Genomic DNA, 16,777 nt, shown 5'->3' with positions numbered 1-16,777 from the left:
AAGTTGATAATCCAATGAGACTGTTAAAGTGAATGCTTCACTGTGGTAAAATACGAATGTGAAAAGATGAGAGTCTGTAATTGTCGAGTCTTGTGTTCTCAAATCTATATGTGGCGTTGGGACCTCACAAATGACGGTATTATTGAATATCGCGATATTTTTTTATATCGTCACTGTATGAAAATTACAATATCGGCACAACCTTAGTATTAGCAACAATTATAACTACAGTAATGCTGTACAAGGGATGTTCAAAAAGTTTTGAGAATGATATACATGCAAAATACACCAAGGAGAATCATGTTTTGTTTCAGCATAATCACCACCTTTTTGATCCCTTCCACATAAACCCACCCCAGCCACCCAGCCATTCAGGGTTAATAATAATAATAATAATAATAATAATAATAATAATAATAATTATTATTATTATTATTATTATTATTATTAAATGCATGTACTATTTGCAGTTTGTTTTACGAAATTAACAAACAGAAATACTACTCTGACTTTGCACACTGAATTATATATATAGTGTAAGCATTGCAACATTAGACAGTGTTATATCTTGCTATAGAAAACATTTTAAGCAGAGTTTAATTAATGCTACATGAAACACTAGGAATGTAAATGGCCAGCAGCAAGCTACATAAGTATACTCAGTTTAAACTTAAGCATAGCTTAGTGAGTTGAGCCAAAGCAGACACCTTTATCCAAGGCAACTAAGCTGTGAACTATGCAACAACAATCACTGTTGCAAGGTCATTAGAACAGGACCTTGGTATTCACCAGTATTCACAAATATCCAAGTTTCTTATTGTATAATTTATAAAAAAACATATACTATCTGCTGTCAAATTTAAATGATTAATTTAATTATTTCACATCAAATCTGTGCTTTATAAACTAGGAGATGTAAAACATTGCTACACCAAACTTCCTGAAAAGCTGTGTGCTGTGAACTCTGAGAGCTAGGACTGTTTAAGACTCCCGCAGAACTACAGGTCTGAGAGTAGCCTGATGTTTCACCATTTTACATTTACAGAAATTCGCTATAAATGCAGTGTTTTTTAAACCCCAAATATTAATATTTTCGTATTGCCAGTAAAGGCACCATCTTTGGGCCCTTTCTACCCTAAAAATGTCAGGCTAAAACTTCAAAGTTTCTCAGCGCCAATCAATTTAACAGGGTCGAAATGATTAAAGTGCAGAAACCTGTTTTTTAACAATAAAGCACCTACTAAACCCTGTGATGGTATCGCGCCACTATAATGAACAGTTCAATACTGTAATACCCGACACTCGGTATAGAGTAGCATTTCATCTGTGAGTCGCAGCTCAGCAAATCAAACTTTACATGTTTATAAATGCAGCAGCAAGGTAAAGCACATACTGTATATTATTATTATTATTATTATTATTATTTGTTTATTTAGCAGACGCCTTTATCCAAGGCGACTTACAGAGACTAGGGTGTGTAAACTATGCATCAGCTGCAGAGTCACTTACAACTACGTCTCACCTGAAAGACGGAACACAAGGAGGTGAAGTGACTTGCTCAGGGTCACACAATGAGTTAGTGGCTGAGGTGGGATTCGAACCGGGAACCTCCTGGTTACATGCCCTTTTCTTTAACCACTGGACCACACAGCCTCATATGTGCACACAAATCAGCTAAAACAACTGTATATCATTTTACAGAATGCTACTACTGTCCTTGTGTGAGAGAATATGCTCATTTAAAAATATATAATATATTCACCATGAAATTAAATATTCGCTAAGCCATTGAGGTGTGCTAGCCCCACCTCGGCATACTGGGTGCTGCAGTTCCGGGATTGACAGCAAGAGGTCAGTAAAGCATCGTGGAATTCCCCAACGTGTTACCCTCTGTGAATTTTCACTGGAACACGTATACATTATACCTTACGGCCCTCGAGGCAGTATTCTGTTTGTTTAGATTTTTTTTTTGTTCCTGTGTATTTATTGTGTGTGTACGGAAACCCCTGAACCCAGCACCAGACAGGCCAAAGAGCCACATGAACTTGATAACGTCACACCATGTATTTAAAATGTGTGGCCCACATACACTTCTTTACAAATTAATATTGAAGATAGTGTTGTCATTGTATTACATAATAAATAAATAAAACTGAAAGACACGTCCCCAGTTACATCATGCATTATTAGATGTCTGTTGATTTTTATTCATATCGTGCAAAATGATTTACACATCAAGTATATTGTAACTATGCATAATAATATTGTAAACATGTATTTACTAAGTAACTACTCTGTAAATACACAGTAATTAGATACACAATGTAAATTGTTACCCAAACTTTCACAGTGAGTAGTTTCTCACACCCCTTTTTCTTTCTTCATTTTGCTTGCTTTTTTCAGTTCCCGTCAGTGAACATGACATTGCCTCTGGTCAGGGTCCTGAAGGTGAGTTATTGAGAGCTTGCTTGTCTTTCTTTCTTTTCCATCATTGAGAAAGTGGAAATATGTTTTTTCTTCCTGTTATTCACTTCATATTCTAGTTAGTTAGGGCTTCTTATTAACTGAACATGAGACAAGGATTTTTACAATGCACATGTACAGTATGCAGAATCCAATAGCAGGACCTGTTCACAAAACTCCAAGCTCCACTTTCAAATGTTTGTAAAAGTTTAAATAGCTAAGAGGATAATTAGAAACACAAGAGTACATATACCCTCTTTTTGACACAGTTATTTAATAGGGCACAGCATTGGGAAAGCTAATTCTAATGGGAAATACAATAAGAATGTAAGACAAATACTGTGGATACTGTGCCACCATGTTTAGCAATTTAGGGTCTAATTCAGCATCAACAAGCACACCTTTATTAACTGGTGATTGTAGGTTTGGAATAGCCATTAAATACAATGCTGTCCATATACTGTGTATTTTATATATATATATATATATATATATATATATATATATATATATATTTATTATTATTTATTTTTTTGCTACTAACTTCAGTATCTTTTCCCTGTCAAATAGCAGCACCAATCATGCATACTGAGTCTTACGGCTGGGCTTGGTCAGTAAGTGTATGGGGGATTTTGGTGGCTCAGTTGGAGAGAGACACTCTTTTAGCCAGGTCACAAGTCACTGAGCACAGTTTTAGAAGGCACTACAACACAGGACAGGGATTCTCAGACTGTTTTCTTGTTGGGAGTCGACTTGCCTCCCCACCACCAGATGTTGCATCTGGCTGGATCTGTCCAGCAAAGAGAATCTTCTTCTAACAGCCCCTTTCTTCTGCTTCACAATTAAGGTGCAGAAAATGGGGCACTGGAGGATACCTGCTGATTTCCACATGAAGCCGCGGGTGAAGCTAGTGCGCTACAACCTGCAGTGTACGGACCACGGATCTGTTTGGAGGAGGAGCAGCAGCAACTCATAATTCACAAAATCAAAAATTCTTTATTATTTGTATTTTTGAAGCCTATTTAATGAATGGTAACTTTAACACCATCATCTTTTATTGTACCTGTTGTAGAGGAGTACCATACTTTTAAACTAGTTGGGTTTTTATTTGTTAAAAAGGCAGAAAATGTTTTGAACAGCAGTGGTTGCATCAGACATAAACAAACGTATACATTAAAACAACCGTTGACAAACTTGTATAATAAAATAACAAAGCTATGCAGCTACAAAGTCCCCGCCATTAAAAAGTTAAAGTTTATGTTTTATTGAATGTGTTCAATGCAATCTAAAAAGAAATATGATGTGTTATTTAGAGTAGATTCACACATTGCCAGTACATTCATACAGCACATTATACCATGCCACCTTAGAAGTGTGACCTTCTACCAGAGTTCAGAAGGTAAGCAAGGTTGGGCCTGGCCAGAAGTGATGTTGGTGACTGGGTACTCAACTCAGCCAAAGACCCAACACGGTGTTTGGGGGCGCCATGCTGTAGGAAGTGCCGTCCTTCATATTATTGCAATGTTAACCATTTCATTGGCAAATCCAAAAATAGGTCAATAAAACTTGGCTAGATTGTCCCTTACCCTGGCAAATTCTCAAACAAGTCATTACTCCTAAACCTGTGCATCTATTTAAAACAGGATGTTCTGTGGATATCGCACATGAGTGTCCACATAGATACACGATATCATCATATTCCTGATTTGTTTGTTTTGGTGTGGCACAGATTATTATTAGTTGGATGTGTTTAAGTTCCATGGATTTGTTTGTAAATTAGCACATACGTGATGGGAATGTGACCATCATTTTAAAAACCGCAACAATCTTTTTACAGGTAAAATGCAAGATCAGTGAAACAAATATCTTGTGTTGCCTTTGAATTCTTAGGATGTAGCCTGAAGTACAAAAAACAAGGACCCATTCGAGTCACATCATGGACAGCCGTTTATTATGCCATTAAACAGCAGCAAATACAGGTTCTGCACTATTTGTGTAGTGCATATATATATATACATACTTCAGTGTCGTTGTTCATTGGAAGCCAGAAACACTGTTTACATATTGCAACATCACACACCAACACTGATTTGTGTTGGACCACGATATGTATTATAGGAGTCCATCTGCAAAAGCCAGATTCTTCTAGGATTTCTAAAAGACACAATCATTAGATTAAGCCTGGTACAAGGGACATGTGTTATGTGTCCCGCTAGCAAAATGATACTCCCGTTCTTATTTTTGCAATGAGGTGCACGAAACAGGCTTAACATTTACGGACAGATTGGATCTGATCATCTAGATGGTTAGTTTCCTCCTTATGATACTTGAGTCACTCTCAAATGTGTTTTGAGAAGAAACTGTTTGAACAACCGCTCAATTCCTTGTGTACCTTCAGGGGTTAAGAGATACTGTCAAGTAGACTTTGACATATTTTGACTAGTGTCTAAATGACAAAGGCATCAACTGAATGATTTGTCTGCGTGACTTGATGTTACCTTAAAAACTGATTCTGTTTTGGAACAAATCTGAACTTGGGAGAAAAAATAAATACAAATAATAACCTAATAATCTATCGTAGCTATATAGATATAATTAATACACTCAAAAAGCAAGTTCTGATGGAACATCATAAGGTTTGTCAGATTAACTTCACACCCCAGAAGTAAGCATAGCCTTGGTAATATGAACACATTTAAATAAATAAAACACTGCGTCTTGCTGGGAGGGGATTCATGTTAATCGGTAGCTTTCATTTGCACTTGGTTCAGCAAAGAGGCAGCAGAAACATATTCACTTTGGGTTTAGGGGAAAATAAATAACATTCTTCCACAATGCTAGAAAGAAAAAAAAAATCCCAAAAAAGAAAATGACATTTGTTGTAGTTCCACATTTTACCACTAGAGCGCATAGGACAATATTTAGACCTCCAAAAAACGTAATTACGTCTGATGTCATCTCTCCAGCTTGCCCTATAACACGACGCACTGCCATTTTTATTTTTAAAACGTAATTCACCCCATATACTTAATAGGAAAATCGTGGTTAGATATGGAATTTTTAAGCACCAAAAACTCTTTACATTACAGAACAGTCTTAAACAGAAGTTGTGACTCACACCGTTAAATCGCAAAAGCTTCTTAAACCTCTAAAGTATGTTGAGGACTACTCCAACTCCCATAACGTGTCCAATATTGTGGATTTAATCTACTAGGAAAGCAAGGGTTCAAATATGCTCTGGTTTACGCTATTTGCTTTGTCTAATATTTCAGTTAGACAAGGTAAACCCCCACAGGAAAGCAGGGTGAATGACAGCAGAGGAGCACCAATCATTGATCAAACATTTACAGTATTTACGAGATTATGAAATGCACGGCTGGTTTCAGAGACCCAGACTGGACTACCTAATGTTATTTTAGGTAAGGGTAGTCTAAGACCAGTGCTAAATCGAGGTCTGACAAACCATCTGTCAAGTGTAAAAATACGATTAAGGAATTCCACTGCCTCACTGCATATCCCCTTACTGAACAAAAACAGCTTTCACAGTGCTATAGCATGATCTTCAATTAAGCTTATGTATTTTCAAGTTATTTGAGAAAGTGTTCTAACGTAGTTAAGTATAATAAAGCTTGAACAAACAACTAAACATGTATTTAAATTATTTTATTGTTAACAGGCCACTCAAAAGTATTAGAAGGACATCTAAAGAAGCAAAGCAGTCGAGTTTTTGCTTCCATAAAGCGGGTCTAAAAAAATGAAATAAAAAAGCTGTTTTTTGACAAGACTCTTGCAGGAAAGTAGTTGTTAAAACAGAAAGGGTTATTAACAGCTTGGAGGAAGAAGTTGAAGGTAAAAACTGAAAAAGAATACAGCTTTAACTTATGAACATCGCCAGATATATTTTAACAGTACTTTGCAATATCTAAATATATAGAAGGCAAGTTGTGATAAAAATAAAATATTTACATCAAACGGATTCATGTGAAATAAACAGAACAATCTTAAAAGATAAGCACCTTGCATTTTAGTTTTGAGTTCCTCTATACTTTGGCTTTTGCAGTGGAATGCATTCGATATCACAAATCCTTCTGTATTTTGTGACATGATGGATCTTTAAAAGCGCATATTAGAACCAAGGTTTAAACTATAAAAGTAGTTTAGTGTAAGGATTGAAAATCAATGACACTGCACTATACTGCTATAAAACTTTCTCTGGAATCTCTTTTCATCTAGTTATTTGCTAAATTAGTGTGTTCCAAGTAGCAATATCCATCTAAGTAACGGCAACTCTGTATTGCCAGCAATACAAAAGGAAATTAGGTGTTCACTACATGGGAGACACCCAATGTAACCTACTTACTCTTTAGACTTGCATTTATGCAGTTTAGATGTATCCATTCTGTAAACTGAATCTGGTAACCATGTTTCCTCAATTTCTTTATATATATATATATATTATATATATATATACACACACAGCTGTGCAAAAGTCTTATACATCTTAAACATGTTGCATTTTTCAACTCTGATGCGTTATGAGCATAAACAATTTGCTCAAAGCCTCCACTATTGTTTTTTTTACTATTATAACAACCTTGACTTGCATAAAGAAGGAAACACATTGAGTGAAATAGCTCGCATCACTCGATTTTCAAGGTGTGGTATCCAAAGCATCAACAAGTACAGAGAAACATCATCTGTAATTGACAAACCCAGGACTGGAAGACCCAAAAAGCTGCCTAACAAGGATGAGCAATACTTGAAGACAATATCCTTAACAATAGAAAGAAGACAAGCGTTGAATTGACAACAGAACTGGCAGAAGGCGCAGGTGTCGTTGTCCATCAAATCAACAGAACGAAGGTCACTCTTGAAATCATAATTTAAAGGATGTGTTGCAATAAGAATACCTGTTAAGAAAGAGGAACTAGGCTAAAAGGCTAAAATATGCACAAGTACACAGAAATTGGACTATGGAACAATGGTCAAAGGTGCTTTGGACTGTTGATGGATAGCAATTTTATTTGCAAAACTCAAAAAATGCTAATTCAAAAGTATTTATACCCTTTGATGTTATGATAGTATTGTCTACTAAGGTGCTAGACATTTCAATATGATAATGCAGATCCTAATTCTAGAAAAAAAAGTATAGAAAATGCTGGATTGTAGGTGAACATTCTTAGAGAGTATAAAAGGGTTAGGCATGGAATGATTCCTGTCATTACCGATAAGTCAATATGGGAAAAAGTCAAGAGCTTTGAAGACCTTAGGCAGAAAATTATTTATTGTCATAAAGCTGGAGAAGGATACAAGAAATTTCCAAGCATGAGTACCCCAATTTCAACTAGTAGTTATCAAGAAGTACAAGACTCATGGTACTGTAACAACGTTCCCTCGGTCTGGAAGAAAGAATGTTCTTTCACCAGAACAAGTGGAAGAATGTCTCTGGCAGTCAATCCAAGATTGACTGCCAGAGACATTCAGAGTGAATTGGCTGCAAGTGGGACTGGGGTTTCCATTTCAACCATAGGTCGAGTATTGCATGGTGAAGGTCTAATGGTTGCAGGCCAAAGAAATCACCACTCTTTGGAAAATTCTTTTTGTGGAGGTTTTGTGGAGTGATGAAGCTATTTGGCCACGATGATAGTCATTACGTTTGTAAGTGCCTTGGTTTTTGGTGATTTGAATCTACATGAAAACAATGGGCTTGCAGGTATTTTTTTCACCTATATTTCTTACTAAACTTTTGAAGAAACTCTTGACTCCAAAGAGCACCTTTTTCATAATATGAAGACTGGATATAATATTAATAGTTTAAACCAAAGTGCTCTGTTAGTTCTTTTTTTCTTTCTTGATTCATCATTTTTAAAAACAGTGCGTTTCTACCTGGAGCAGCTCCACTTTTTTGAGTTTTTTTTTTGGTTCTATCAACAATTTAAATACGACAAATATGTTTTGAATCACAAACACAGCTGCCTTCTCATATTCGAATGAATAAGGCTAGAGTATAATTGTATTGGACTCATTACTGAATGAGACGGATGAAACCTGTAACCCAGAGCATGCCCTGAAAAGCAATTACTTAATGTTAAAGAAACTAATGGAAAAGAAATTAAATTGCACTGGCATATTATTACTTTGAAATTAAATTGCATTGGCAGATTATACTTTGTCAGATTATTGGAAAGAGGCACGCATTCCTCGAGGATTGCACATCAAAAAATTCCCTTCCTTCGGCCAAGACAATATGGAGCTCAAAAATAAATGGGAATCTATTCTAAATAAATGTTCTTTGGATTTGATATTACTTGTAACTGAAGAAACAAAGAGAAAAGGATTGTCTACAGTCTGAATTAAATGAAATGAAAGCCAAGACCTCTCAAATCCAAGCAACTGAATTAAAATTGCCATTTGAAACAAAACTTAGAGGATTTGGACAAATTCACTGCTGATTTGAAATTATTTAAAACTGAAGAAATTTAAAAGGGATGAAATTGACTACAAGCAAGGAAGAGTTTACCAGTGGAGCGACTAATCGTTTTCAACGACCACAAAAGGAGGAGAGCTGTGTCCTTTAATTTCACTAGTAGTGATGAGAATTTGTTTGCTTCAACTACATCAGAAACAGCAAGAATAACGCTAACAGAGACCGGGCACCAGGAGCCAGCCCAGGGAACTACGGTAATTAATATATCTAATGCCCTAATCTCTAGTGACTGCATGTCATTATCTAAAGGACTTTCTTTTGCTCCCACATATAGTTCTAATGAATTTTATACAAAAATAGATAGTTTTCGTTTTTTATCGCAATTTACATTTGAAAGTATGGTATCATCAAAACACTCCCCGTAATGTGGTCCAAACATCCATCTCAAGTGCTGAAAACCGAACTTTAGACCCAAGTCTCATTTTTTGCCCACAAATCTGAATGCTACATTAACAGCTTTTACAAAAAAAGTTAATTATGATGTGGAAAAACTATTTAATGATAGGCAAAATGATTTTTGTTACAATTTAACCAAAAAAGAAAAGCAATAGATACTTTGTCTTGAAATGAAAACATTGTGATAAAATCAGCAGACAAAGGGGGCTCTGTGGTTATATGGGACAAAGAAATGTATGTTAAAGAAGCCTATCGACAACTTGACAATTCAGAATACTAGCAAACACTTTCCGCAAATCCTTTGGATAATATGAAAAATGAAATTAAAGAAATGTTGATACACGCTAAAGATGCAAAATGGATCACTGAGAAAGAATATGGTTTCTTATGGTGTGAACATCCCAGACTTTCATCTTTTTATATGCTCCCTAAAGTACATAAAGATCTCCTAAATCCACCCCGAAGACCTATTATATCGGGCAATGGATCCATTACTTGACCAGCTTCAGTTTGCTGAATTTTTTATCAAGCCGGTTGTGCCCTCCTTACCTTCATATATTCAAGATACAACACGTTTTAAATAAGATCAAGGATATGGGACATGTGGGACCCTATTTTTTGGTTAGTTTGGATGTTGAATCTCTTTATGCTAACATTGTTCACAATGAAGGTTTGACAGCTTTAAAATATTATTTACAAGAAAGACCTGAAGATAGTTTGCTTCCTAATGATCTTATTGTTAATTTGACTGAACGGACGTAAGAAAAAAAAGAATGTGTTTTTGTTTCAAGAGAAATTGTATAAACAAACTAAGGGTACAGCTATGGGCGCTTGCTTTGCTCCTAATTATGCCAATTTATTTTTGGGCTTCTGGGAGAATGATCTATACAAATCCTCTAATAACCCTTTTTTTGGATAAAAAAGTGGGGATGTTATAGTGATGATATTCTTCTTATCTGGTCAGGTACAGAGAGTGAACTCTAGTCATTTCATGAATATATTAATAGTATCAATAATAATCTCAAATTATGTATTGCATACAGCAAAGACCATGTTAATTTTTTGGATTTAGCAATTTCAAAAGATACTGAAGGATTCTTGCACACTGTGTATAGAAAAAATAGACAGAAATACTCTATTAAGAGCCGAGAGTTTTCATCCAAATTGGTTAAAAAAAACAATTCCTTTTGGTCAATTCCAATGATTAAGATGTGTTTGCGATCAAGAAACTGAATTTGATATACAATCAAAAGTTATGCAAAACAGATTTCATCAGAGGGGATACAGACATGGAATAATCGATAAGGCTTGTAATAAAGCAAAACAACCGAGTAGAACAGATTTGCTGCATAAAAAAAACAATGAGACGGAATAAATAAGCAAATAACTTCATTTTGTCACTCGATTTTGTACAGAAGCACCAAAATTACGGAGAATTATACACATAAACTCAATTAATAGAGTGATCCCACTTTGAGAGAGGTATTCACTGATCCCCTTGATAATTACTTGTTCATAGTTACCTATCAGGGGACAGGAAACAGAGTTCCTGGCTTCCTAGACAATTAAAGGGGACACTCAGATATGGGTTTTGAAATCACTGTAAAAATGTTGTGCAAGATAAACAATTTAGTGATGTCCATTTTGGATATTTCAATTAAAAGCTACTGAATCTCCAGGATTAATGAATGGATTACAGACCCTACCTATGAACTGAATGTTATTTTATTGTAGGCTTGGGAGTTTTTGGTATAATCTTTTTCGATATTTTTTCCTTTGACTGCTGTTCCACTAATTATTTGATTAAGCTGTCTTTAATTAATTAGCCTTTGTAATAAATGTCATTTATGTTAATTTAGTGTTAATTGATTTAATGTTATTGCTGATATATTGCTAATTGAAACTACACCCTGATGAAGGCTAGGTTTACGGCTACGTGTTGGTAGTGTTTGTTTTTGAGAACATGCTGGTTTCCTGTTCTATTTTTAATATTCCGTTTTTGGATATGCCCCATTAATAAAGCCATTTTACCTATATGTTTGTAAGAATGCCTTGGTTTTTGGTGATTTGCCTGATGGATTAATTTGAATCTACATGAAAACAATGAACTTACAGGTATTTTTTCACCTATATTTCTTACTAAACATGGTAAAATGATTTCAATAGCATACCAAAAGATATTGGCCAATCATCTGAAACCCTCCGCTAAAAAACTTGCTTTAAAGCGCAACTGGACTTTCCAACACACGATCCAAAGCACACATCAAAAACTACTTCAGAATGGTTAAAGAAGAATAAAATCAAGGTTCTGGAATGGCCTAATCAAAGTGCCGATCTAAATCTGATTGAGAATCTTTGGTACGAGTTGAAGGCGGCTGTGCACAAGAGAAGTCCGCGGAATCTGAATGAATTGGAACAATTTTGCATTGAAGAATGGTCCCAAAAAAAAAAAAAAAAAAAACACACTAAAGAATCATGCCAAAAGCTTATTGACAAATATCCTAATCGTTTAAAAGAGCCTCAGCTATCTACTAATTTCATTTTTCTTGTTAGGGTACGAATACTTTTGAATTAGAATTTTTGGAGTCTGCTGAAATAAATAATTGTACACATCTATTTCTTGTTACTTTTTTTCCTCATCCGCAAAAGTAAAACTTTTGCTACAAAAGATTTTTCCTATTTGTTTGAGAAATTTCTAGAAATTGTACATTTCCATTGGGGTATGTAAACTTTTGACTACAACTGTGTATGTATGTATGTATGTATCTATGTTTAGCCCTTTGCTGCCAAATATATTTGAGATTGAGAAAATATGCATTAAAATACGCATGGGAACATACAGAGAGAAGTAAAAGGTCAATAATATGGACACAAAAAAATGTTGTGCTACCAACAGAATCCTTTTAACTTTCACCTCCAACATAAAACAAATCAAAGCCAAACACAAACGAAAAAAAAAAAAAAAATGCTTTTCAGTGATTTATAAAACAAAATGCAAGAAACTATTTCAATTGCAACTTCTTACATGATCAAACATTAATACTGCTTCACATAAAAAAAAACTAAAAAAAAACACAACTTGTCAGTCCACCCTTAACAATCAAGAGAAAGAAGATGGCTGCACGTTGTTTCATTTGGATACAAATTCAATATTCCTCATCTCCCAACCTTTGAAAACTTTATAAATTTCAATCCCCCGTTTTCAGAAGTTTGGAACAATGGACAGGACCAACCTTATTTGGCGACTAGACTGGGGCTTTTTTTTTTTTTAAGGTTATTTATTTAAAAACAAGCAAGATTTAATTTGACTCTTAAGTTCTGAACACAGCACCAGTAACTAAGTTCAAACATATATTACAAAAATAAAACTTTCAACCACAGAAAGCCAAGTATATTACGTGGATAATTTATGTAAAATCAAAAATACATTTTTACTATTAACAATTTAAAGTGTAAATATACAAATACCATTGCAATAGCAGAAGTCACTTACAAATGCAGTCAGTTTTCCCACCCCCTCTATCAAAAGCCCAAGCTTTAGATTTCCCTCCTGTATTAAAAGGAAGCAACAGTACCAGGTCTGCCTGCTGTACACATGCGTGCAGACATTATATAGTAGAGAAATATAGAAGCTTGCTTTGCACTTGTTGAAACAGCAGTCATCTTCCCCCTAAAACTATCTATATGTACAGTACAAGACCACACTTATTTAATTAAGCAATTGAGGCTACACTGTGAAATGTTTAACATTTAAAAATCTTTCTTTAAATGTGTGTGTGTGTGTGTGTGTGACCGTGGCTAATTGTTGACACAGCCGCCCACACAAAGGGGAAGTCTGTTCCATGTTCAGGTCTCTTGTATAATAAAGGTGTGCAACTTAATTTTTCTGCAAGTATAAATGATGCTTTTAAAAATGAATTGCCTTACTCTCCATTAACAGTGTCAAAGCCTTGAGGCTATAGGGGAATACGCAGGCTTGCCTTTGAGTGGCAAAACAAGCTGGCAGGCTGTGATTCAGGGATAGTATGCAGCTTTCAGTAAAAGCAGGATTTAAAAGCGACTCATGGTCTTTTACTAAAGACTGGAGACGGGACAAGCATTTCTGAATTGGACTGGGCACACAGAGTATGCTTTCACTTTTCCTCTTAGCCAGTCATAAGGGAAGACTAACAATCTTGTCTTTACTTCCATTGCCACCCTGTCCCACCAAAGAAAACAAACACAGAAATGCACACAGCAGTCAATTCTGTATATTCTTACAGATATATCCTGTCATTTGTCACTTAGAAGCAGCATTTTCTTTCTACTTTGTTAATGTCAAATGTTTTGTTTTATCATGACCTGTAGGTTAATATTAGTATATCATTGACTACAAAATATCAGTGCTGTATCAGAAGAAACTATTCAAGTCAGATACACTCCTAAATAATCTAACATTTAAGCTGCGATATATAAATGATGTTCTTGGTGCTACACAAGATAAACCAGCAAAACCTGCAGTGTGTCTGGAATCCTTGTTATTTTCAGAAAGGACAGGTGGACGTCTGGCACGTCTCCAGGACATATCCTTGGAGGTCAATGCGATCCAGAGAATCAGATGACAAGAGAAACTCTCAAATCTAAACCCACAAATGTAATAGGCTTGTCACTTTACACAGAAAAATGAAGCACAGTTGCACATCCCTTTACAGAAGTGGCAAGCTTTCAGACTAAGGGTCCCTGGTTTTCGACTGGTAGGTAGTGTTTGAAAGCAGAGAGATGGTGGGATCCTCACAGTCGTCTCCAGGGCCGAAGTAAGAGTTGTCATCATCCAACTCAAACAGGTTAGGCAGGTCTGTGCTTCCCTCATCGGCATTGCTGGGGTCCAGCATGAACAGGGGCTGGGCTGTATACTGAACCAGCTGTTTCCCTGCATTTACAAACACGACAGGATTCAGTAGAGGTTGAGGTGGTCTTATCTTAATGTATAGATTTGCAAGGGTAATATAGGAATGGGCAAACATATTATTTTTTAAACCTGCTAACTCTATGGTGAGTAAGTATTTAGCTAATACTACACCAGCTTTCTTTGGTCTTTGATTTTGTATACCAGCTCAAAAGAACAAAGCTGGTGAATTCTTCACACTACCAGGTACAGGCTCCTATAGCTGTGCCACTGATGAACGGAGACAGGTCTCTACAAAGCATCTGTTGGTGCTGTATTAAATTTATCACAAGAGGGCACAAGAAGTTCACCGATAATGATCATGCAAAAACTGCTTTTGTGCGATCCAAGATCGGAGTTTGGCTTGATTCGTGGTTTTACTATAGGATCATTCCACGCCAACTCAACCAGAAAAAGGGGCATTTTGTTGCCCGACCGTCTCAGATTTTGCTCATTTTGTTTTTGTTTGTTTAATTTCCCCTTTCGAGCTGTGACCTGGCAAAGGTCAACCTAAAGTGAAAAATCACCCTGGGCTCAATAAATAAATAAATAACATTAGCATTTCTAAATGCAGCAGCCCCAAAAAACCCCATGTGAATTTTTCTAGCAAAATCTGAGACGGTCGGGCAACGGCTCTGGTTGAGTTGGTATGGAATGACCCTACATGATCTAATACACAATGCATGCAAGAACAGAGACATACTGAGAGCATGTATTATTATACAAACATGCCCATAACCTACCAGTGTCCGCAGAGATTGCAGTTGTGTCTGTGGACTTCTGATCCTGTGCGAGCAAATCTTGGATCTATAGGATAAAGATGATAGACATGCAAGGATTAAAATGATAAACATGCAAGGATTAAAATACATTTGCCTTGTCAGAGCAGCAACTACTATGTTGATGCAAGTCTTTCCATTTTCTTTTGAACATAGTAAGGCTGCAAAAAAACAAAGGGTCTGAGAATTAAGGAGCAATCCTAATGCATGCAACAACAGTAACAAAAAAACAAAAGAAAATAACTTGCAGACTGTGCCAGCAAATAAGTCTGAAAATCAGATAAAAAGCTGAAATCCCAGAACTTACATAGAAGACTAAACATAACTTACACTTGCAAGGCTGGTGTCCAGATCTGGCAGGTTAAAATCAGTAGATGAGAGGGATGAGGCAAAGAGCTGAAAAAAGATCAAAGACATATTATTCTATAGGTTTATCAAATCAAACTTACCAACCCCCTACCAATGACAAACACATTGCAGGTATCAATACAGTACCACAGAAGAGTAAGTAGGGCACTATATTCTACATCCATTACAGCTGAGATCAAATGCCCAAGCATATCAGACAAGTGGTTCCTAAGATTTAACCTTCAATAGCGCCACAAAATCAGGTGTCAGCAGGGCCAGTGTGACACACTGCACATCCACAGCATGCAACATGAGATACAATGAATACACTGCCACTGTATTACCAGGGAGAGACCACGAATACACTGCCACTGTATTACCAGGGAGAGACCATGAATACACTGCCACTGTATTACCTGGGAGATGCATTCCCTTCGGGGGATAATGGCCCAAAGATGAAACTGCAGGAGCACTTGAAGCAAGTCTAAATCTAGACACAATATACTACCATTCTTCTTCACACTTACATCAAAAAGAGGAGAGGAATCAAAGCCAATGGACTGCCCCGTCAAGATTGTCTGCAGGTTTTCCAAATTGGAATCAATGGTTTCTAAATGTTCAGAAAGGTCATTCCTAGAAATAAAAAGGGCAGAGGTAGGTAAGAGACAATCACAATATACTGCATGTCCCAGTGATCTACTCTCTCAATGAGTGGAATAACTTAAACTACAAAGTTTCAAGTTGCAGATTTGGAAGAGTGGTTACACTATACAGTGTGTAGGTGAACCCATTCTGAATATATACTTCTGGTACAGACACCATCAATATATCCGTGCAGGATTAGAAGCAAAAAACATAACCTGTGTGTGTGTGTGTGTGTGTGTGTGTGTGTGTGTGTGTGTGTGTGTGTGTGTGTATATATTACATAGCAATGAAAGGTAACAGTTGTATTGTGTGTGACTGTATGTTCGCATCTAGTAATACTAAAATAAGCTTGCTGTACCAAGCTTCATGTTGCTGTAGCACAGTAAAGTCTTAAGAGTATGGTGGAACGGCATATGGCTGTACACAGAACACGTGGGGGAAAAAAAAAAAAAAGAAGTGTATATATTAAGAACATATCGTTACTATAGATACAGCCAGAGGTTAAAACAATGCAGCAGTGAAACACTTCATTTTTACTGCACTACATCTGTAATGTAACCTGAATACAGCTGTGTAACACTATGCAGAACACAAGTCCAAGTTTTCATATAGTCCTGCAGATATGAATCTCTACGTCAAATGGTCTCAGATATGTGCAATGTGGCAGCGGCAAGATAGGGATCATTTTTCTTGCCCGATTCCCACGATGAAAGTTTAACCAAAGAATTTTAGAAT

General features: G+C 36.1%; 2 protein-coding genes across 16 annotated transcripts in view; one reads left to right on the top strand and one right to left on the bottom strand.

The window, feature by feature from the left end:
• The window catches only part of si:ch211-80h18.1 (uncharacterized protein LOC555593 homolog), a 47,660-nt gene extending 43,934 nt beyond the window's left edge, over positions 1-3,726 (top strand). For all 12 annotated transcript variants that reach the window (XM_059010438.1, XM_059010431.1, XM_059010439.1 and 9 more), the window contains 2 exons: positions 2,404-2,448; positions 3,311-3,726. In XM_059010438.1, the coding sequence (XP_058866421.1) occupies positions 2,404-2,448; positions 3,311-3,345 (80 nt within the window). In that variant the 3' untranslated portion in view covers positions 3,346-3,726. The remainder of the gene's footprint in view (positions 1-2,403; positions 2,449-3,310) is intronic.
• A 666-nt stretch (positions 3,727-4,392) lies between these two features.
• The window catches only part of hsf1 (heat shock transcription factor 1), a 42,104-nt gene continuing 29,719 nt past the window's right edge, over positions 4,393-16,777 (bottom strand). For all 4 annotated transcript variants that reach the window (XM_033993888.3, XM_033993889.3, XM_033993891.3 and 1 more), the window contains 4 exons: positions 15,925-16,030; positions 15,380-15,445; positions 15,014-15,077; positions 4,393-14,255 (listed from right to left, as the gene is read on the bottom strand). In XM_033993888.3, coding sequence (XP_033849779.3) covers positions 14,056-14,255; positions 15,014-15,077; positions 15,380-15,445; positions 15,925-16,030 — 436 coding nt within the window. In that variant the 3' untranslated portion in view covers positions 4,393-14,055. The remainder of the gene's footprint in view (positions 14,256-15,013; positions 15,078-15,379; positions 15,446-15,924; positions 16,031-16,777) is intronic.

The sequence above is a fragment of the Acipenser ruthenus genome, chromosome 3, assembly GCF_902713425.1.
Source record: "Acipenser ruthenus chromosome 3, fAciRut3.2 maternal haplotype, whole genome shotgun sequence".
NCBI lineage: Eukaryota > Metazoa > Chordata > Actinopteri > Acipenseriformes > Acipenseridae > Acipenser > Acipenser ruthenus.
The sequence above is the reverse complement of the archived record's forward strand: the minus strand, read 5'-3'. Positions and strand labels throughout refer to the sequence as shown.